This window comes from Numida meleagris, chromosome Z (assembly GCF_002078875.1).
Source record: "Numida meleagris isolate 19003 breed g44 Domestic line chromosome Z, NumMel1.0, whole genome shotgun sequence".
NCBI lineage: Eukaryota > Metazoa > Chordata > Aves > Galliformes > Numididae > Numida > Numida meleagris.
Window position 1 is genome coordinate 42,087,995 of NC_034438.1, and position 24,508 is coordinate 42,112,502.

General features: G+C 36.9%; 1 protein-coding gene across 20 annotated transcripts in view; it reads left to right on the forward strand.

Annotated features, from left to right (window-relative positions):
• CZH9orf3 (chromosome Z C9orf3 homolog) overlaps positions 1 to 24,508 on the forward strand; it is a 206,822-nt gene that overhangs the window by 36,775 nt on the left and 145,539 nt on the right. For 19 of the 20 annotated variants that reach the window (XR_002433214.1, XR_002433216.1, XR_002433215.1 and 16 more), the window contains 2 exons: positions 4,208 to 4,364; positions 7,361 to 7,609. Coding sequence is in view for 13 of the 20 variants with exons in the window: in XM_021379873.1 (XP_021235548.1) it covers positions 4,208 to 4,364; positions 7,361 to 7,609 (406 nt within the window). In the remaining 7 variants the exon portion in view is untranslated. The remainder of the gene's footprint in view (positions 1 to 4,207; positions 4,365 to 7,360; positions 7,610 to 24,508) is intronic. The other variant, XM_021379877.1, reaches the window with a different exon arrangement.

Genomic DNA, 24,508 nt, shown 5'->3' on the forward strand with positions numbered 1-24,508 from the left:
GCATAACGAGGATACAAACAATGGAAAACAAAACAAATCACACTGATCTGAAGAAAGTTAAAGAAAGGAAGTTATAGGAGAAAAGAATTAGCTGGGAGGCAGCCCTACCAGTGAGAGTTAAACTCTATTTGAAACCACCACCTTCATGGTGGTTGCTGTAGAGAAGTGTTGCCTACATGAAGACCATTTCAATCACCGACCAGTGGACACATTATAGAGAGAGCTCACTTTATGTCCTTATAGTGTGAGCTCACTTGCATGGCTGAGTTAGGACCTCTTAAGGAAACTAAAATACAAAATAGAAATGCACAGACAGGGGAAGCAGTGATCTACATCCTGAGAAGTTTGTAAGGACACAGCCTGGGAGTTTGGGGTTGGGACAGGGAAAGCCAAGGCACAGCAAGAGTGAAACTTGGCTAGGAATGTGAAGAATACCGAGAAGGTTTCTGCAAGTATAGAACAGAACAAAGGAAGACCTAAGAAACTGTAACCTCTCATGAGCGAGATAGGGAACTTGGCTACAGCTGACATGGAGAAAGCTAACACGTTCAAAAACTTTTTGGCCTCAGTCTTCACCAGCATTTGCTCTTACTATATCTGCCAAGCCTCGAGATAGGAATTGGGGAAATGAAGTCCTACCCACTGTATGATGGTCTGAGACTATCTGAGGAACCTGAATGTGCACAAGTCCATTAGACCCAATGAGATGCATCCCAGAGTCTTAGGGGAACTGGCAGATTAGGTTGCTAAGCTATTCTCCATCATATTTGAAAAGTTATGAAGTCCCCGGTGACTGGAAAAGGAGAAGCATAACAGCCATGTTTAAAAAAGGTGAAAAGGAGGACCTGTGGAGCAACAGACCAATCAGCTTCACCTTTGTGCATAGTATGATCATGGAACAGATCCTCTTGGAAACCATGTTAATACATATGGAAAACGTGGTTCTAGACAGCCAACATGGCTTCACAAAGTGCATATCATGTCTAGCTAGGTTGATGACCTTCTACAACAGATTGACAGCATCGCTGGACAAGGAAAGAGGAACTGATCTACCTTGACTTGTGCATATGGTCCCACACAAGATCCTTATCTCTAATTTGGAGAGACATGGATTTGATGGACCACTTGGTGGGTAAAGAATTGGCAGAGTGATTGAATCCAAAGTGTTGTGATCAATGTCTCAATGTCTAGGTGGAGACCAGTACCTCATGTGTTTGTACTGGGACTGGTACTGCTTAATATCCTTATTGGTGTCATGGACATAGACATGGACAGGCAAGGGATGCCATCTAGAGGAATTTTGACAGGCTTGAGGGTTGGGCCTGTGCGAACCTCACAAAGTTCAACAAGGCCAGGTTGCTGAACCTGCAGTCTCAAACATCGGTGCTAACCGGCTGGTGAATGGACTGGGAACAGCTCTGGGCAGAAGGACTCGGGGGTACTGAAAGATGAAAAACTCAACATGAGCTGGCAGTATATGCTTGCAGCTCAGAAAACCAGTTGTATCCTGGGCTGCATCTAAAGAAGCATGGCTAACAGGTTGAGCAAGATGATTATCCCCAGAGATACCTTATTACTGTCTTCCAATATTTTAAGGGCTTCTAGAAGAAAAAATGGAGAGAGGATCTTTGTCAGGGAGTGTAGTATGAAAAGGAGTAACAGCATCAAACTAAAAGAAGATAAATTAGATGTAAGAAAGAAATATTTCACTGTGAGGGTGGTGAGGCATTAAGCAGATTGCCCAGAGAAACTGGAGGTGTTCAAGGCCCAGGCTGGATGGGACTTAGGGCAACCTGATCTATTGCGTGGCAACCCTGCTTATGGCAGAAGTGTGGAACTAGATGGTCGTTAAGGTCCTTTCCAACCCAAGCCATCATGTGATACTGTATTCATGCCAATGCATGTAATTCAGTTGTTCAAGGGAGGACCACTGTAAGAAAAATATTTAGTTATCCTATGCAATTCTAGAGTATGAGTGGAGAGAACATCCAAAATCGCTGCAGGAAATGAATTGAGTTCCAGCTGCATGTGCAAAGACAATATAAATCTCGGATCTTGTACTAAGAGCATCCAGAGTTTGCATGATCTTTAAAATGCCTGCAAAATATATAATACTGGGAAAACAGAAGAGGGGCTGTATGTTAGTTGCTTTTCTTTTCTTCAAGAAACTCAAGATAAATCTGGAAACACATATCAAGAAAATCTGATTTCCCCTGTGTTTGGTACCTGAATCCTTTTTCAGGGTTTGCTCTCCCTCTGAATATAATGTTTGTTGCCAGTCCATGTAAATTTGTGAATACAGTACATACTGTTCTTCTTTCTGGAGTGCAAACTGATTTTGACATTCTTTTCAAATTACTCTCCCCTTTTTCTTAGAAACAAAAACCAAAAACCTCTACAGTCTTGCTTGCTCCAGCCTGTCTTGCTAAATTTGTTAATTACTGTAACCCTCTCCACTCCCTCTGTTTGTGTAGCAAAGACCTCTTTCCTTTACTTTTAGAGCATGTTCTCACTATTGCAAGTCTGCCACCTTGAACAATTTTCTGTGACTGCCTTTTGGCTTTCATTTTTGCTTCAGAACTCCATTGAAAATGCATTAGTTTTCCCTCAAATTTTCTCTCTTCCTTTGCTGTAATATAGTGGTTTTATTGTTAGCATAACTCTTAATGCATTACGTAACAGAACTACAGAAAGTGAAGTTGTATAGACTACCTCTTGTATCCATTTAAGTTGAAAGTAAAGCTGCTGCTGTCTTCAATATGAGCAGTCTTGGGCCTTCAGCAAAGTTTGTATCAATGAAACTCCACATTATACTACTACCTGAGAGTCTGTTTTTTAAAAATAATAAATTGGTGTCGTTCTTGGCCATGGCTCAAAATGGAATACGCTTGTGTTGGCTCATTCCTAGCTTTGGAAAGTTAAAAAAAAAAAAAAAGAGAATTTCGTTAAACACTTATCCTCTTTGTTTCAAGTATGTTTGGAGCAAGTAAGCTCCTTCTGCTCACATACTATTGTGAGATTAAGAAAATTACAAGAGTAATGTATGTTCAGCTGACAATACTGATCAAAGCTTTTTGATGGTAGTGGAAGATGTTGCCAGGAGTGGAATGGAGTGAAAAAATGTAAGTGGTTGCTACTGCATATGAAAGGCAGAGGCTTTTTTTTTGTGGCAAATAAAGAAAGATAAAGCCTCAGCCTCTTGCAAGACTTTATAAACATTATTATTATACTAAATATTAGGTAGCAAAATTTGTCAAGGCTGGACAACTTGACCTTCTGGAGTCATTATGTTAGGAGATAATTACCAGTGCCTTTCATTCCCCTGTGCCTTGTGGTAGCCACTAGATTATTGCCAACCGCCGCACCATTTTTTTTTTCCTGATGATAGTATTCCACAGCCCTGCTTAGAGTACTGTTGCAAGTATGAATGTTTTCTTAAAATACATGAAGTTTGTATGTTTCCACAGTTTCCATGGCTACACGTATTTGCATGTGATTCTATAGTTCAGGCTCTTTCCAAGGATAATTTACCTATAAATATGGTGTAGTAGCTGTACATGTGCCCATAAATGAGTACTTAAATGTGACCCTTAAGCTGTGCTCTTTTTAGAGGGGCAAATGGAAAGCCTAAGCAATATTTAGATTTATGAAAGTTAGGCTGCCCCAAAATATCTTGAATGTTGTCCACACGTGTTTGCATATATAGTCAGCATGAAGGATACTCTCTGTCTTCCAGCACTTCCAGTATACTTCCTGTACTGTTAAGTCTCATCTTTTTACCTTCTGTTAGATTTTCTAATTTGTTATTGCAGCTCCTGGATTACCATGACCAAAACATTGATTTTGGTAATTAAATGTTAATCTTTTGTGTCTGAAGATGCTATTAGATTTCACATCTGATGCAATTCTTAGGCAGTTATAGTGCAATCCTTGCATTAATAACATCTCAGTAACTATAGGTTTTTTTACAGCTGAAGACATCAGGAGATAGAGGAATGTTAAGGTCTCAAGTAAACGATACTGAATCCATGGTGGTCACATATGACTGCTCTTACATGTCTCAATGATTTTTTTTTTCCTTCTTCAACAAAAAAAAACAGGACATAATGTGAGAGATATGACCCAAAATCTCAAGTACATGAAAATGTCAAGTACTGACTGGGTGCTGTGACTGCTGAATCTGTACAAATGTTCTTTTTATTCACAGGTATCATGAGCTGGTACTACTATGTAACTATGCCAATGCCAGCATCCACCTTCACTATTGCTGTGGGGTGCTGGCAGGAGGTTAAACAGCAATGCTTCACAGCTGCTATCCAGACGGAAAATGAGTTTTGCATGCCATTTTCACGAGCTGATTTCAGGTTGGTGTTTGGAATATTGTTGAAAAGTGACTTTTTACTCCCTGGTGACATTTACTACATGGAAGGTGAAAATAAGCCATTTCCTTACAGGAATCAAAATAGAACTTGTTCCATCTTACTAGAAAAATCTTGACAGGGAAATAATTCCCAAGGCTTTTTTTCATGAGTAAGGGTGTGGTTCTTTTTATGTAAAAACAAACTGCTTGGTGAGCAATAGCGCTAATCCTAGTGTTCTGTGGATTTGCATCTTACATCCTGTGATGCTTAATGCCCTGCTGCAAGAGCAGCAGATTCTCCATTTTTTTATTACAGTCTCTTGCTTTAGGATCCTCAGTGCTAGTGGACTTGGGCCAATCTGGATATATAGTGCCCATTAGTACCGTAGTTCTTAGCCAATGCAAGCCCCTACTTTTCCTTTCTTGTACAGTCCCATTGCAGAGTTAGAGCTGGCCTGCACAGTTGTTTGCCTGGGTTGGTGTGCAGTGTTGCAGTGGCTCTGTGAAAGAACGTTGGATATTCATTCAGTTCAATGAAAAATAGCCTATTGTCCCATACATGCAGTGGCTACTTACCTATCTTTCACTAAGCCTGTAGAAATGTAATTATTTTGGATACATCTATCTCTCTTTCCCCCCTCAGTCTTTTTTTTCCCAGGCTGAACAGACCCAGGTAGTCAGCCTTTCCTCAAAAGGGAGATGCTCCAGGTCGTTTATCATCTTTGTGGCTCTTCCCTGGACTCCTTCTAGGAGATTGCTGTCTCCTGTGAATGAACATTATAATGTCATATAGTCCTTCCAATGACAACTGAAGTTAAAAATTAATTTTCTGGAGCAATAAAGCTTGGTTCCACATGCATTCACCTTAATTAACAGAAGTCTCAGACATAGCACTTGATTCTCTCCCATATTACAGTCAACTTTTCAAAGTCCTTAAATATTTTTTCGATTATGCAGTTAGAAACTTACCTTAAGAAAAAATAACTTACTCATACCAATACTGTGTTAACATTAAGATTGTGGAAGTCCTTACCATGTTTATAGAGTTAGTGAGGATTTGGAAACTGAGGACATAATGGCTAGAATTTAAAATCAAAGGATTCTGATGACTTGCAGCTTGGCTAAGTTTGTTTTTAAAAAATCCTAATAAATCTTGGGAATAGGAACTTTTAGATTTTGTCTAACATCAGTAACACATGCCTATTCAAGCTTTAAAGCAGTTTATACATATAAGATTTTAGAAATTGTTTTCTGTTTATTCCTCTGCTATTTATGTGTTTATTATATGACTGCCTATACAGAAGTACTCAGTAATTGTTAACCACGTTTCTCTAATGTATGGGATGTTCAGTAATAAGTATTTAGCTGATTTGATGCACAAGATGAATCTGATAGTGTGTTTCATTTTTATTTTTTTGTAAAAATTTTGGAAAATGGGAAATCTTTTTTATCTTTCTGTAACAAAAATTACTGCAAGTTCTGATCAGTGTGATTGTCATTGTTATCATCCCTTTTGGTTGAGTAAATTGAAACAGGTGAGGTGATGTATCTACAACAGGTGAGCTTTAGAAGAAAAACTAACCCAAAAAGATTTTTTTTAAAAAAAGGACATTTGGGAATTAGCACAGCAAATACTCATCATTTATTTTAGTCATTAAGACTAAGTAACCAAACCAGTAGCAGAGGTTTCTAGAAAGGATATGAAATTGATATGAAGCAGATATTAAAGTAGTGTCTCAGGTATAATAAAGGGGATAGACTCTTGAGAAAGCGGGGAAAAGAAGGATTTCTGAAAGAAATTACTCGAATGTGTAATATAATTTATGTCCAGGCACCAGTGAGTTTGGTGTGAGGAGACTGTGTCAAATTAGTAAATGGAGCTAGAATGTAAAATAAGTTTCTTATCTCCATAAAGACAATTGACAAATTTTATGAGAGAAGAGGTGCTATCTTTTATGTTCCTGCTTAATCTCAAATCTGACAATTAAATGCAAATTGATATTCTTTTAGTGCAAAAATAGTCTGATTTAGACCACCCTTGCAAAAAAAAAAAAAAAAAAAAGTGTTTAATGGTAGAGTAGTTTTTCTGCCTCGGTAATAAAAATCTTCTTTTACACACAGTGTTTGACACTTGGAATTCTTGGCACTTCTGAGAAGTGTAGTTCTTTTCTACATCTTATCATTTGTTTTTGTGTATCAGCGCTCACCTGGAGCATGCTCTTACAATTATAAATGCTTTTTGGTGATGCTTGGTTTAGTAAGCGTTTTGTCTGTCGTGGCATTGTAGAATCAGTTTCTTGAAGCTGAAATCTGATACCAGGGAGGGGCTCTGCAGCTAGCAGGTGAAAACATGAAGCTGATTTCTGCTCAGATACAAGTCTATTTGGACAGATAGAGGTGTATTACTCGTTTTTTTAGGAAGGATCAGATTTATTCATCTTTCTAGTCACAAATTTGAATATTCTGTAAGAGTAACATAGTATTATCTTCATCCTAATGTGATACCTGAGTTGATCAAACTGAATTGATACGAACTTATTTTTCACTTTAGGAAAAAAAAAACAGTAAAAACTCCTGGAGATTTTTTTACTAAAAACAACAGCAGAAAAAATTTGGAATTTTATTGTAGTTGCATGTAATAAGGGAGTAAAAAATTTTTTTTGATCATCATTTAAGTAGAAATTCTCTGAATAAAGAAGTATTTTTGTATTGTTATTTAGTTTTATCTTTTTTTGATTCACATCTATTATGAAAGTTTGACTATCTCTTCTTTTTTAGTTGTAAGTAACTATATCAGTTCTATTCAGATGTGTAATAATAATTCTGACCTATGTTTTCACAGTGCTAAACGTGGGTGAATGGTATAAGAAGATAAATATGAGCTGGATGTATGTGAACTCACTGTATTATTCTGGTGTCTGGAAAATATCTTTCTGTTAGTATATTCAATTGTGTATTTCTGATATCACATTAAACGATTTTTTTTGTTGTTATTGTCAGACGGCAGAAAGAAAGCTGTGGTCATGTGGAATATCCCTGCCGTTTCCAAAATCCTGCTGCCATGTTGCAGAGCGTCATTCCTTACAGAGTCTTTGCTCCCTTATGCCTTATGGAATGCTGTGAAGAACGTTTACTTCAGCTTATTCCTCAGTGCCTCTCAGCTGCTTACTTCACGCTGGGCACCCATCCCTTTTCCAGACTTGATGTTTTGATAGTTCCTTCAAACTTTTCCAGCCTGGGAATGGCTAGGTAAAGAATGTTTTTACTGTCTTACCTCATTCTATATTTTGTTAGACTCCTTTTTATCAGCTAATTAACAGAGTCAGATTGCTGTCAATATAAAGCTGCTGTGTTATTTTTCTTATATCAGTTTTAAAATGCTAGTTGTTGCTAGCTGGGTTTTCCTTAATAGGTTTACTTGCCTGCTTTGTGCTGATATCTTTAGTTTCAGTGTTATAAGGGCTTGGGAAGTAAAATTTGAGTTCATCAGACATGTCAGAATTTCCCCTTTGCAAAACTGAAATTTTTTTTATTAGTTCTGTTAATTCCAGTACTTGACGCTAATGTCATTTCATTGTGGTTTTTTGTTGTTGTTGATGACTTTATCGTTATGTCCTGTCAGAACAAGAACATGTTAAAATTCAGATACGTAGTTTATTCACAAGTCTTTTGTGGTTTAAGACTTTCTAGTCAAACACTGGGCTTTGGAAGCTGAGGAAGGCAAACTATTAAGTATTCATGTAATTGTGGAGAAAAAAAAGTTTAATTAAATAATTTTGTTTTTACAGTACAATTTCCAGTTGTGCATTAACAAAAGAATGTGAGCTCTAGTACTAGTACAGCAACATCTAGCAATTAAAATTCCCCATTTATTTTTTATTTTTCTTAAAAATACTTAAGTTGCTTATCGGATATTATTTGCTAATAGCAGAGAATAAAATGCTATTTTTATTACAGTTTCCTAGTACCAACACTAGACTAGAAGCTTTTAGGCATATGTATTATAGAGTAAAACATCCAAAGGAACTCTGTTAGGAGAGTACAGGCTGAAAGGAGAACTACAAGGGCTGCTCCAAAAGTAATGCCTCCTATTTTATAACTGTGGCCCACAAAATTATAGGCAGATGTTGGTTATATGGTAGTAGAGGTTGAACCTTCCTGCTAGTATTCCATTACATTTTGTTGCCATGTGACAGATGGCAGTCTGACAAAATGGTGTCTGATAAGTTGTATAATTGATCAAATATGAAACTTTCTGTTTCATGCGAGATGTTTTGATTTTTCTTTCTGTAGATTTCTGTATTTGGCTTTCATCTTGCAATCCTCTTCAGGGATAAAAATAAAAAAAAAATGCTGTCATGTAATAATATTGTATAGTTTTTGTTGTAGGTTTACTTTTTTAAAGACTATAAAATTTAAGAATTCAATGTTCAGTGACACTCGTCTTTTTCACATCAGCCTCATATTTATAGATAACGTGCGTATGCTACTGAGTTTTCATTGATAGATCTTTGCTTAATAGACTCATAAATGAAAGCATCATGAAACGTAGATTCCTTTTTGCTTTGGACACCTACCACAGACTATATTTGATTTAGAGGTAGTTGTGATGTTGAGTACAATGTTCTTGAAGCAGTGTGAAGTTGAGAGAGCTGCTTAGTAATTTCTTCTGACTTCAAAGGTATGGCGTTCTTATCAGTCATTCCTGTGTGTGAGAAAAAGACTACACATTTCACATAGCTGTATGACGAGAGCAGTGATCAGTGGAACAATGAAGGACACAAGATGCACACATAGGGAAAAAAAAAAAAAAGAGAAAGAAGTGAGAGATGTGTAGGCCAAAATGATAATATGGAGTAGGAGGAGTCTTCAAGATTCTATTCTTAGTATGTTACTGCTCTTTGGGAAGATGGCAGTGCTACCCCTTCCTGTACCTTTCCCAGAATTTGTAGGGAAAGGATGCCTGGAGGGTGTTCTGTTGCAAAACCATCTGTGGTTATCTGAATCCAGACTGTGTATTTGAAATTTGTAATAATACTTTCTTTGTGAAGGAGATGAGAAAACCTCTATGTATTTCCTTATGCTTCTTCTAATGACTGTTCGTTCCAAGTGATCCCTATCATTGAATATAAGTAAAGGATGAAAGAAAGAGCATGCATATTTCTTGATGCTTTTATTCATCAGTTCATCAAGCCAAGCACATTCAAATGTTTAAAAATTGAAATAAAAGAGCAAGTTACTTAAATGTCAAGCTGTTTGGTCAGTGAAGAGAATTATTAAGTGACTCATAAGACCTCGTTTGTTTTTGTTATGTGTTATATATATTTATTTTTTCAGACATTCTCTGCACATAGCAGCTACTTAAGTGGTTTATTCCTGCCCATGCAATGACAATTACATAAATGACTTCAGTCAAGACTAAGTTGCGTGCAAATCCATGCCCAAACCCACATTAAAAAAAAAAAAAAAGTTTGCTATTATTACCTTGGGTTAGAAAGGGTACTATTTACCTTTTAATCTTCAAGTCTATCTCTAGCAGTCTAAACAAAACACAGCTTGCCAGCACAAAGGGACTACCGTTTTGAGAATTCTAGCTGTACTCCTGTCTGTCAGGGAAGGTAACAGTTGTAAATTTTAGTCGTCATCTGAAGTATCAGGGCTTTAGAGCATTTGGTACTTTCTTTGTCTGTTCCTCATTAGCCGATACTTACTGTGTTTTTAAATCCCCAGATAATTTCCTTTTCTTAAGGAGGGTGTTTCCCCAGCATTTTAGAGTGGTTTAAAATGATGACAGTTTTTGCATAGAGTGACCTAATTAGGTGTTTTAGGCTGTCTATTCCAGCAGCTGCTACTGTGAGTCAGTTGCATTTCCCTTGAAGTCTGACTTTATGGGAAAAACTCTGCTTGAAAGCATATATATTTTACTTATGTATTCTTTACATCTCTTCCTGTCTTTTAAAATTTGCTTTTAATTTTTGTATGGAAACAATCTTAATTGCATGTAATAATTGCAGTCATTATTTCTTGCTTCCAGTGTATCTTTGAAGTTGGAAAATTTAATTTTGCATTCTTTCTTGATATCATGATATTTTAGTTCAGGTGACTCAGTATAGCTTCTCAGAAATTTATGCTAGTAGAAGAAGAATGTGACCCAGATAGCTTTGTTGGTGATATTATGTTAAACTCTACCTAAAAAATAAATGAATAAAGCATTGTGGATCAAATTTAAACAGCTTAAAATCTAGAAATTCAGTGCTTTCTGCAGAACTTTGAGAGCTGCACAAATGCCTAGGAGCATTTCTTATTTCTGATTTTAAGTTCTCTCACTTTCGCAAGGTAGAGAATTGGAGGAAAAAGGAGTAGGAAACAGGAGACTGCGAAGATTCTAGGGCTCCTAATTAGATTGTTCAGGGAAGGGATACCTGAACTCGTATTATACCAAAAAATGAACATCATTTTTATACTCTGAGTACTAACAGGTTAGAAGCAAGAGATTAAAAGTAGCTCCTCAGTTTTGGTGGTGTTATTGATGACACTTAGTAACTGAGAGTAGGCTTTGCTGGCATCTAAATACTGTGATTATTTCACAGTTGCAAATGTGAGCCAGTAGAGTTACTCAACTTGCTGAAAGAATTCAAATGACAAACAGGGTCTGTGTGTTCTCTGGGTGTGTTCAGTCTCTTCAGATCAGTTCATTCCCAATCCAGTTTTGCTGATACCATTTGAATGCCCAGTATTTCAAAATCTCTTCCTACTGATCTCCAACTCCTTAATTTCCTTTTGTTTTGGCAAAACCTACGGAGATTCTGAATTCCTTGTTCTTTTTCATTCCCTGAGGAAGAACATTCTTTCATGTATAGACTCTAACTTTTTGTGCCACCTGAGCTTGTGTTTGAGTCTTGACCCTCTTGCGTTTTCTAATTGTGTGAGTCATTTTTTCCGTGGAAGTCATTATTGCTTCCTTGCTAACCATGGAGGGCTTTTTGCGGTCTCACTAGTCTTTTGCATTTCTAGGGCCTTAGGAACTATTTACCATCTTTCTACTTTTTCATGGCAAATTCACTGATACTTATTTTTCATTGGGTTGGAGGACTTTTTTAGAAACAATGGACCTCGAGAATTCTTTCTTTTTTGCTTGCAGCACACATAATTTAAATAACATAAGATTACTGCTTTCTGTGTTTGAATTTGGAAGCTGGCACTTGCATGTTAAAAAATATGTAGGCCAGGCACGGTGTATTCCTTTAGTTAGTCACATCACACATCAGTGAGAGCTATGAGTATGATGAAAAAGGTCTTATTTGGTATGTACCTTGCTCTTGCATTTTTCCAAAAGCACTAGTTGTAAGTGCTGAAAACAAACTAATGGAATAGATGGATGTTTGGGCTTTGCAGTTTGGTTGTTATTACAGCAAATAACTTATAAGCAGGACACTGATGTTTTCAAAGGAGGATGCCAATGTTAGGCTATTTGAATCCTGTCTGAGCTCTGAAATTAGTGGCCTTACTTTTAAATATGCTGGACACCCTTGAGACCCAAATGGTATTTGATGACAGAAACATAGAGGGTCCTTGGCATAACCGTAAATCATCTCAATTTATATTGCTGGCTAACTAAGGATTTGGCATCCCAGTAAATAACAAAGATCGTAGTCTCTTTTCTCCTGTCATGTAAATGGTCCTCGATGGTATTTTAACAGGAAGAAGATCCCTTTCTTCAAAGCATGATATCTAAGCAGAACTCTTGAGTCTTTCCAGGCTATGTCAGTAAGGTTGTTAACTTTTTACATTCAAAAGGAAAAAATACAAAACAGAACAAAACAAAGCAAAGCAACAACAAACCAAACCAAGCAGCATCTCTGATCTGCGTGTCTGCAGCCATCATTTATCCAGTTTGTATGTCTGCAGTGTTCCAATAACAACTGATAAGTCTATAGTAAAAAGAGCCAGGACTGTTAGAGACCATCCAAATGTCAAACCTAGTATTGTTCAGCCTTACAGAATTATGACTGACTATTTGCCTCAGTCTAGATGCATTTTGTGAGAGTATATGTTTATATAAACTTTTTGGGAGTAATTATTTTCAGTTGTGTTAGTTTAGGGAAATATTTGCAAGAGTAAACCTTAAACGTGAACACTCCTTGGTCTATTTTTGGCATATCGCTAGTCGTTTATCCAGCCCAGCCAGAAATAACTACAAACAAAAGTTCAAGGAAAAAGAGAAGTAGTATGATGTCTGCAGAAAGAAAAATTGATATTGAATGTATTTTTGTTTCATTATGTAGTGAAATTTTTCTTACTTGTTTGTTTGTGCCTGGTGGGATCCTCTTCCTCAAGAGGCTGCAGCTTGCCTGATAATTTAATCCTTGATCTTGCAAATGATTTGCATGTCCTCAAGTTTATATGCAAGAACCTTTTACATTTTGATAAAAAATCATACTTGCATGTTTACTTGATGTATTTTTTGCCAGGATTGTGATTTCATTAAGTCATGGAAGTTCATAAGTAAAATTTGACTTAATGATGCAAGCAACTTTAATGTGATTTGAATTTAAAGAAAAGTTTCTTGTGCTTATACTTTCTGGAAATATTTGCAAGTAGTGGCGCTTTGGTATACTCTCAGTGCTTCTTTTTTAATAGAATTTGAAATCCATAGCGGAGTCCACCTAGGAGGAAGAAGTATCAGTCTTTCTTGTTTTTCTAAGATGCACAATGAAGCTGGGAATTAGGCTGAAAATAACAAGTAGTCATCAATGCAAATAAAAGTGCTGAAACAGAACATAAACTATTTCTAATCTTAATTTCTGTATTTTTTTTCCTATTTCACATGACAGCTTAGGCTGAGTTCTTGAAGAAAGGATGCAAATTACCCTTCTTTCTTTTTCCAGACGCAGTTTTTTTGTTAGCATTTTTTTCCTTTGGAAGATTATGTATTTTGTAAAATCACATGTAAATAAGTAAAGTTTGTTTTAGTATTGTGGAAATTATCTGTGAAACCCATATTGTCTAGTATAGAGACTATCATAGAAAGTTGTAACTACAGAGATTCATTTTAATTTATATGGTGTTCTTTTTGAGTAGTTGTTGCTCTGGTAGATATTTGAAGTATATGCTAGCCTCACATGCTCTGTTGCAATAAAATGAAGTTGATATAAATAATAATATACCTATGTTTATCAAAGCAACTCAAGAGGTTTTCCTTGTGGAATGGAGAAAGGAAAATGTGATACTAGCTGGGTAAATACTTGACAATAGAAGAAAAGTTGGATATCTATTTAAAATGTTGGTTTTGTTCTTAATACAAGAGAAGAGTCAGTCCTGGATGACATGATAGTCAAAGTGACTGTAGGCTATATGGGGAGATCCAAAATCAGTCCTCTTGCCGTCTAAATATTTAGCATGTTTTATTTCATTTTAGGCTTTCTTTTCCTCAAATTTGTCACTGTCTTAGCTATAGAATTTAGGTTCAATTTTTGTGAAACTAATATTGATCTAGTGACAGAGATTTAGTAATTTTTACTTTTGCTAGAGCATTGTAATTCTGTTTCTGGAGAACAGAGCTTCCAAAGTTCATCCATGTTGAAGCTGATGTTTTAGTTGTTGCAGAATAGTGCTTACACTAAAGTAAGGGCTTTTCAGATTCTTATGTTGCCCTGCCATGGAGGGGGTGTGCAAGAAGGAGAACCATGGCCAGGGCCTCTGACCTAAACTGGCCAAAGGGATATTCCATAACATCCAAGTACTTGCTGAAAAATAAAACAAGGGGAATTGGCTGAGGGCAGGGAGGTACCAGTGGGCACTGTTGCTTGGGGATCAGCATTATTCAGCTGGTGGTGAGCAATTGCGTAGTGCATTACTTGATTTATGTATCCTCTCCCCTCCTTCTTCACTGACCTTATCTCAACCCATGAGTCTATTTCTTATTCCTAAGAGCATGTCCTTTTTCCTCTTTAGAGTAATATTAAAAAGATTAATAAACAGATTTCTTACCTTCAATAGCTCTTATTCTTCCTCAGTTTCTTGAAAATATACATTTACGAAATAGAGAGTTCTTTAATTTAGCAGACAGGCTTTCCTGTGTTTTGAGTAAATGAATAAATATCGTAAATAAATTGTCTGCTTCTGTTTAAGAAACATTTCAAGAAATACATAACTAGCTTCCTAAGCCAAATATGTTTTGATTTTGCATCAGCATCTTAACTTGACATCAATTATGTTTGCTGCAGTCCATTGACAAAAGAGAGCACAAAATATTAAGCACTTTGACTACAGTGAAGGAGGATCTAGAAGTTAGCTGCTACAAAATATTTTTTTTGTTATTTACTATTTGTAGCCTCCCACCACTTAGCAAACAAATTGTTTTTTACTGTCTTGAGACACCATAAAAACTTGCTGAAGTGCCAGCATCTGCACATTTAAAGGAGAAGATATGAGACTGTGGTAGAAGCAACTGTTTCTTTAATTTGCAGGAAATGGATGTATTTTCAGTATGACATGACTTTTTTTCAATGCTCAAATACCCAGCCTTCTGAAAATAGTGCGTTTGTCCTATGCTTGAAAATGCAAAAGGAGTTAACCATTAATATACATCTATAAATACAAGTAGCTTTGGATAATTTTTCCTTTTAGTCTTTCACAATCTAATAGGTTGATGAAATAATATTTGAGGTTATAAAGAATAAAAATTGACTTTAACTCATTTCACCATCCTTCTTATAGTGCTACATCAATAGCTATTTTGTACTTAAATGCTAAAGAGAGGTTATTCAAATGACTTGCAAAGCTGCTACAGTTAAGATGATGTATCTCTTTTGCTCAGTGTGACATCTGTGCAGTAATGTCTGTTGTTTTCTTTCCAGTAGCAACAGCTGAAAGCAACTTAGAATGCTACTGAAAATGTGGAAGCAACTACAGGGATTTAAGGCAGATCAAAACAGTTCTCTGGTTCTGGTATGTTTTTTTGCAGCAGTTGCCAGATGAGAAAATATAAATTTCATGCTCTGAAACTTAGTTTTGAATAGAAACAAAATTTCAACCAATTGCAACCTTACTACAGTCAACAGTCTGTGCTAGACCTGTCATACACTCTAATTTGGTCATCACTGGATGCTAATCAGGTCTGAACTGGATTCATACAATAATTTAATTCGTCATGTATTAGACCAGTCTATCAGTTATGATTTCTTTGCCTTTCAGCTGTGAGATTGCTGCCTCTTTGTGGACACAAAGGTGTAGAATTTGAGTTCACAATATTGAATCACTCTTGTCTTTAAAGAGGCTTATTCCATTATTTCAGTCCCCCATTCTCTCTTGTATCTGTTAGGAAGACTAATTTGAGGACCTTACTAGTCTAGAAAGTGGCTAGTACCAAATCTGAGTGGTTAAACTGAGAACAGTACTATTTGCTTACCTGTTTTGAAAAGTATCTAAGCTGATGTTTAACTTTTTTGAGATAACTGAGTCTGAATTATCTACAAAGGCTATCTTGTATTCCTATCTTACAGTCCAGTTGCTTGCCGGTTGTTAGTGGTATTCTCCCTGACTCTGTACTGGGTCCGGTTTTGTTTAACATTTTTATCAGTGATCTGGATGAGGGGATCGTGTGCACCCTCAGCATATTTGCAGATACCCAGTTAGGCAGGACTGTGCATACACTTGAGTTCAAGAAGACTTTGCAGGGGGATCTTTGGGGTCCATTGATGGGCTGATTATAATCACATGATATTCAACAGTGCAATCACTAATCTGTTGTCATCATCAGCAAAGCTAAGTACTGGGTTATGCACTTGGTCTTAGTAACGCCATGCATCAGTATAGAACTGGGGAAGGTTGGTTTGTAAGATTCTTAGCAAAGAAGGACCTGGGGGTGCTGGTGAACAGCTGGCTGTACAAGAGCCAGCAGTGTGCCCAGATGGACGAGAAGGCTAAAGTCGTCTTGGCTTGCATCAAAAATGTTATTGTCAGCAGGACTAGGGAAGTAAGTGACTGTACTGCATTCTGTTTTGGGTACCTCTCTGTAAGAAGGATATCAAATTGCTCAAGCAAAGTATGTGCAGAGATGAGCAACAAAGCTGGTGAGGGAAGTAGAAAACAAGAGTTATGAGGAGCAGCTGACAGTAGTAGGGTTGTTTAGCCTTGAGAAAAGGAGACTGAGGGGAGACCTCACTGCTCTCCATAGTGACGTGAAGGTTGAAGGGAGAAGGGTCTTCAAAGAAAATCACAGAATTGAAGGCGTTGGAAGGGACCTCTGGAGATCATCTAGTCCAACCCCCTGCTAAAGCACGTTCCCTACAACAGTTTGCATAGGAGACTGTCCAGGTAAGTCACGAACATCTCCAGAGAAGGAGACTCCACAGCCTCTCTGGGCAGCCTGTTCTAGTGCTGTGTCACACTTACAGTAAAAGGTTCACATTTGTATGAAACTTCCTGTGTTGCAGTTTTTTGCCTGTTGCCCCTTGTTCTGTTGCTGTGCATCACTGAAAAGAGCCTGGCCCCATCCGCTTGACTCCTGACTTTTAGGTATTTGTAAGTATCATAAGATCTCCTCTCAGTCTTTTCTTTTCCAGGCTGAACAGTCCCAGATCTCCCCCTTTTACCTGTGGTTTAGGCAGATTTAGTTTTTGATGGGTAGTTGTGCATATAATCAATTTCTGTTAATACAGCAATTAAACACTTTTTTCTTGTGTCCTAATTGTTTACCACATAAAAAGCCCTGTCTCCACTCAGGAGAAAAACAGGAGATAAAGATGGGATTTCCTGCTACCTCTGTCAGTTATGGACATTCCTTTTGTGGAAGCAGGAAATGAAGACTGTTGAGACTGTGCTCATCTCTAATGCGCGGTTATTTAGAGTGCTACTTCTAATGCATAGGAAAAAAAACACTAAAGAACTGGAAGATGGAGATAATCCTCATAACTCTTTCTCCTTGTCTTGCCTATAGTGTATGTTATACTAGGCATATCTCACTGCTTTCCACTTGAGAAACAGGGAGAATTAGCAGGTAATGCTAATCCTAACTATCACAGATTGCTTCCAGTACTCACAATAGCTATGTATACTTATACTGAGGTGCCTCCTTTTTAGCAGTTTTGCGTACAAAGACTGTTCTCAAGGCATTTTATTTGATGATTTGTCAGAGGCCAAATCACTGGCTGTAATGCAAAAGTTCCAGTGCTTCTGTGTAAGGTTTACCAATCCTGAAGAAAGTATGTGGAGGCTAGTTAACATTCATCAGTTTAATACAGAGTTACTTATGTTACTGGGAGCAGCCAGATGGCCAAGTTCTCAGTACTGGTGGCAGCTGGCTGGTAAGGTGTCTGGTAACTCCACTTAGTTCATGTTCACACATATATGTAACGGAGGGATACAATAAAGCATCACCTATCAGAGTAAGCTTGGTCATTCACAGAAAGCTAGGAGTCTTGTTTACCGCTACAGAGGAGTTTGTTACAAATGAATTTCTTCTAGCTACACACAGAAAGCTAGAGGCAATTTACTTGCATTCCCAATTTAATACCAGCCCTTTCTCACAGGTCGGTCATTTGTTCAGGCCATGATCTGTATTGTTCCACACACTGGCTTTCTCTTGTTTTCATTTGCAGGGTGTGGAAATCAGCAGCTCATATGCAAAATTGTTATTTATCTACATTGTGAAGAAAAACAGGTAAAGGAGGAACTGAACAGTGAAGTCATGAAGTAAAATAAGTAGAAGTGAGCAAAAACATAGACACCTGTAAGGGAATGCGCTATAAGATGATGAAGACCTAGTGAACATATTCTGAGCACAACTAGATCTGTAGATAAATAAAACAATTTTGGCTGGGGTAGACTGCATGAGATACTGAAAAACAGCAAATTTCCTTCAGGTCCTCCAAACTTTATATTTTACACCAGTGAAGTACAAACATTATGAATTTAGTAACTTACTGCCATACCAGTTCCTGCATGTTATTTCTGTCTGTTACTATTTTAATTTCCATCCAGAAGCCACAGTAAAGGAGTAGGTCTTCCAAATCTACCTAATTGGGGTAGGGAACACATAGCCCTGTCAAGCAGTGCTGTTCCTTTTGTTTATGCAGAGTGAAAAAAAAGCAGCACTAGTTTCTGTCTGAAACTTGCAAATCTTCAAACTTTCTTTTATGTAAGGGTAAAATTTCTGTAGACTTCAAGGTGGAGTTAGCACCATGCTCAAGGCTATGTTTGGCCTTTATTAGGAACTCTTTGCATATTACAATTGTTCTTTTGGGTTCTCAGAGTCTTCCTAAACTGACAAAAGACAATGGTGGACAAGCGACATGAGTTTGTTCAGAACTTACTGCAGTGTTCAGCTGAGAGTCCAATATTGTATTGATTGATTAAACTTTCTGTTAGACTTTTTTTTTTTCCTATTATTGATAGTAATAATGATATGTGCTCTGTTTTGGGATCTTTTCTGAATGAAACTGGCCCCAAAGTGTCTTTTAATTAAGAATAAAGTCAAACACCTGCCCAAAACTGTGAAGTGAGGCTTGCAGATCTTTTGTATATGTTTTTGCATATTTGATGTTAATTCTCATTTCCTCCAACAGGGCATTTTTGAATGGATTTCCTATAAACTGGTACTAAAAATCTTGTTTTTAATGTTGCTCCCTCTCTTTTTACTAAATGAAATTCAGAACAGAAGCTTTGATATGAGGAAATTCAAGTCTAACTTGATTGTCAAGCAAGTGAAAGGATTACAGAATGTTTACAAAGAGAAAAAGAGCTCTGTGGAAGATTTACGTTTCTCCATGTCTGTGTTTTGAACTCTTTCTGCTGCTTCTTATGTTTTTCCAAAAGTGTGATTATCAGGTAATTTAAGTCAGCAACACACACAAGCTTTTAGATCTTGTGAAATACACAGATAATGTGTTTATTATTATTATTTATAGTGTAATTATTTACTCTGAGGCAAGGAATCAAGAATTCTTTTTTTAATTCCAGAAAGCTTGGGAAGACAAATTAAAAGAAAAATTAGCATAAGCTAAAAATAATCCAGACAGGACACTTAGAAAGCACAGACTATAAAGTGATAAAGATAGGTCTTTCTTTGAAATGAATAATTTTTGCTTTAGCTGTGTTTTCTTTCCACATTTCTCCACAAACATTCCCAAATATATACTTTGGCTTGTTTCTAGTAGCAGTGTTCTTATTAACGTATACTCTGACAGAAAAAATAACATTCCACAAACAAAAATTTTACCATAGCCATATTCAATAATTAGTGGAATTGGGTATTGGTCATTAAGGAAGTTTTTTCTTTTCTTGGCACCAACGCAACTTCCTAAGTTATTGTTATGATCTGATTAATTTTTTCTTATTGATTACTAAATGATTGGATGCTAGATGCCTTTGCAGCCAGGTTTCAGACCTCTTGGTTTTACAGTACTTTAGGGCTAATTTTTGTTTCCAGAAACATGTAATTTCTCCAGTAAATTCATACATAAAAAAAGTTTGGTGGTAAAGCTCTGACTTCACGTAAATCAGGAGGCAGGAACGCCTTACTTATCACTGTTCTTTTCCCCTGAACTTTGAGTCTGTCTGCAAGTACTTTGTGATATGCTTATTGCCTCTGACTGTAACTTAATCCTCCTATATTGCAGTGTAACTTTTGGTCTTATTTTTCATTGTCTTCTTTGAAAACTTATCTCATTCTCTCTTTTTCTATCTCTTATCCTCTCCTTTTTAGTAGCATTGGCATTTATGATTTTTTTTCACTTCTCTCAGCTGCTGTGTGTCTGTTTTTTTTTTCCTTTTTAACATTCAACCACTCTATTATTGTGTAGTCTCTTTTCTTCATATATGTTGTAATTCAGTACTCACTTTGATCATGACCACTCAGTTAAGTCTCCTTCTGCTTAATGGCTTGGATCCTATTTCCTGGATTTGTTATCCTTATTTCTTTGCTGTCATAACATTCTGACAGTTGAGAAACTTCATTCCTGAAGGACAGTTTTATCAAATTCCTTGTGTTCAGCAGCTTGTTTCACCTTAGTTGTTCTTTCACTTTGTCATTTTGTTGAACTGCTTCTTTCTCTGCTCAGTCCCCACATCTGCTACTGTGAGGATTCACAAGGGCCTAGGTCAGATTTCAGTTACTCTTGGTGAGAGGTAATAGCCAAATGTTTCTGTAGAGTCTCATGATCCATTATTAGTTTCTTAAGGAAAGCTGACTACGTTTACTCTGATATATCATGTGACTTCTAAGGTTTACACTTTTTCAGCAGTAGTGGGCTGGACGTTGACTTAGGGGTTCTGAGTTGGGATCATAATCTTTGGGATTCTCCAGCATCTGTCAGTAGGCATCTTTTCATCTATCACTTGTTCTGTGCTTTTAGAGTAGCTAATCCAGTCTGCTTGGCCAGTGTTGCTGTTCTGTCATCTATATGCTGATTAGTTAAATTTGCTGCTGAATCTGCTACTGAGCTGTGATTACAACCTTCAGTAAGCTGCTGCTGCTGTTTGGCCAAGGATGTAGAACTCATTTTTGAGCACTTCGACTATCAGATGCTGGCAGCTTTGAACCCATTTTGCCAAGGAGTGTAATTTCCTCCTTCTTTCTGGTTTCCTCCCACCATGTATTATTTCCACCTACTTTACACATCACTGTGGTAGTCATTCTTTAAAATTAAATAAAATTCTGCTTCTTTGGTTTGGCTAAGAATATTTGGAGGTGAGTACTGAGGTGATTTACCACAGCTTCCACAAGAAAGTTTTCTATTTTCAGATGAAAAATTGTGGCTGTTTACAAGGTAGGTGTGGTGGATGACCAAACTGCTAAGAACAGCTTGGATAGTGTTAATTTGTCAGCAAAGTATACATTTTTATACTATTGGAAAGGCTGGGTCCAGCAGTAGTTGAAAGAATTTACGATCCTTCACTGTTATTTTTGGAGAGTGTGTGTTGAGGGGATTGGCTTTCCTCTTTTGACTTTTTTTTTACCTGCAATAAACCTGGAAGGGAACGGATGTTGAAGTACATGATATCTTGGAACTGTTGCTTAAAATGAACTCCATGGATGGTATTGAATGTCATGGATGTTTTGTCATAGAGGTCTGTAAGCCTGAGAAATTCAGCTGAGCTGAGTGAGTTCACATGATCAGTTTCTTTAATTCCACTGACATATCAAATATTAAGTTCATTATGTTCCTGTTTTGCATTGAAATCAGATTCAAAGGCTAAGTGTGATAAACAAGTTACAATGACACATTGTTGAGATAAGATGTAATTTAGAAGTAACTATGCTTAGAGATGCAAGTCAATAACTTTACAAATGTTTCTGGATAGATTTGCTTCTGAAATTTTCTTTGTATTACTGCATTAAAGTAAACATCAAGGAAAGTAAAAATCAGCTGACAAAAATTAAAATATCCGTCTTATGGTTGTCATTGTCTATGTTAGCAGGTAACACAGTGCAGTTAGAGCTGAGTTGTAGTTTGAAGTAGTCGCTGTAGAGTTCTGTACATCTAGAATGCATACGTTTGGAGAGGTGTGCTTTCTACTAGATTAATTCTTGCCCCATGAGCTAAATATGAAGCTGCTCAGATCAGTGCTATTTGATTAGATCCTTACTTTATTGTTGGAGGGTTATGGTGCACAACTGCAACACAGATTCTTGTTCTAGCTTCTTGTAAAAATAATCCAGATTATTTGCAGCAAAATTTCTCTGACAGCTTAGAGATATGAACTACTCAAGTTTTTGCTTTAAAACACTAAAGGGTGCATAAACATTAGCTCCCTTGCAGCAATTTAAACTATGAAACTGTACTAAACAGATTGCATACAGACTGTAAAGATGGCATTACACTGTAATGAAGACAAAAGCATTGCAAAATTTTATTATTAATAGCAAATATCTACGGGAAGATGTTGTAGGTGGGAAGAGTGATTATATCTACGATAAAACCTGAAATGAAATAGATGTCACTGTCACACTCAAGCGCACGTGCACAGTGTCCAAGAAGTCAGTCACGCACCACGATACTTTATGTTCAAATGCTAGGCTCTGGATCAGTTAGGGTGAAATGAAGGTCACGTTTCAGGTCTTTAGTGTCTCCTAGGTTCATCTTGAATTGGCGATGATATGCGGGGTTTGAATATGCCTTTTTGAATGTGTTTTTTGTACCTTTTAGGAGCTTACTATGATCTTTGTTTCCATTCTGTTTGACTTTGTGAATCATCAGGCTTTGCTCACTGTCTTTTGTCTCCAGATCCAGGTGTCTTTAGAAATTAGTTGTGCTGAGGTCTTGATCTAGATTTGGTGTGCTCATCAAAGTGCCATTAGCACAGAACACAAAGAGCCTCCTTTTTGTGACAGTGTAGACCTCCTGGTACCTACACACTCATGCATACCCATTCACACATACTATGACAATTCTCCACAATATTACTAGTATAAATAAAATAATAATGAAATGTTATCTTCTGTGACTTAGTTTTAGCTCTCTCCATAACCTGTTTTTCCCACAGGAGTTCTGTTAAACATTAAAATCCAGACAACTTGTGGCTGAAGTGTTAAATTCAGATTAAGCTGTGACTATAAACAGTGAGAATTATCAGTAGGTCTTGTAAGCCAATGTCAACCTGGTAAGCAGTTATGTGAGACATATCCTAGACATGGAAGAGGTACAGAGCCATTACCATAATGGATCTTGTACCTTTGTCTCATCCAATAAAGGTACTGATTAACAGATTCCACAGAACACCTGTCTTGAGAATACATTAATAAATGGAACAGGCCTGCTCAGGAATGCCTGTGGCCCAAGTAACTCCAGACGATGTAGAAAAAACTGTAATGAATTCTGTAACTAATTAGTAGCTCAGCAATCCAGATGTGTTGAGCCAAGTAATACTTGCAGAGTCTCTTGCTTGACAGCGATCAAATTGGTGTCAGTGACCTCCAGAATTAACTACATTTATCTTCAGCTAACTGGAACTTTTGCAGAGATGTGTGTAGGCATAACACCAGTGGCCAACAGGTATTGAACTGGAAACTTAACAAAAGCCTACTTGTTTATATAATCCTTGTGGCTCAGAAGTGTGAAACAATCACAGTAAAGAAGACTTCTGCTATGATAGTAGGATGGAACAGAATTAAATTCATAAGCAGAGGTTTTTTTTCAGGAACATATAAAGTCATCTGCTTTTCGGATTGGCTTTCCATGGAGTTTAGAACATGTTTATTTAAGGCTTCAGGTGAGGAGGGCTTGGGTGTAGAGGTATTGGGAGGACCCCACTGTAACAAAAAGGAGGCTCTTTGTGTCCTGTGCTAATGGAACACTGATGAGCAGCACTGTATCATATGAGCACAAAAACCTAAAGGGCCATGTAAATTTTTGTGATGGTTTAACCTGTGGTGATCTGCAGCACAGGAAAACTGAAGATAACAAGTATATCCTGGGGATAAATATCATAGGCGTTGAATTAATTTTGCCAAATGAATTCTCCCAGGAAGTAGGAGCAGGACATACTGTTATCATCTTGTTACCAAGAGCAAGGGGAATGTTGTTGCCCGGGCTTGCTTTGTATGAATATTTTATACTGCATATATATACATATATCTCCATATCAAAACAAGAAACATCTTTGCTTCTGCTTTTCCCCTGGAGAAATGATCAAAGAAAAAACAATGTACGACAGATGTTAGTCACATGGCTTGATGCAGTGTGATTTATAAAACTGTACAGAATCCAAATTTGCTTCTAGGCATGATGTCGTTAGTACATTACCTCAACTGAAATCTAGTCAAAGCACACCCAAATTATGCAAGTATAAAGAGTAAGGAATTAATTCTGCTCCCATGTATGGTTTGTATAGATTGAAAGGCTTTAGGAAGACTTTACAGAACTTTATACTGTTGTGTGTTTGCGTTGATTAAAGCAATTCTGTTCAGTCATCAGGTTTAGTTTGTGTGTACTGTGTATTTTCAGGAATCATCTACTCAAACATGCAAAGATTGTTAAAAGATTCTGAGAGTTCTATAGCAGGCTGGTTTATTGTATTTTTTTTATTGTTGCTTTAAAGCTTAACAAAAGCTTTACATTCTATGGTCTGCACGTTTCTTTTTCCAACAAACAAGACTATGAATAAATCTTGTTTTACAAATGCAGTTATTTACACTGTGTCTTAGTG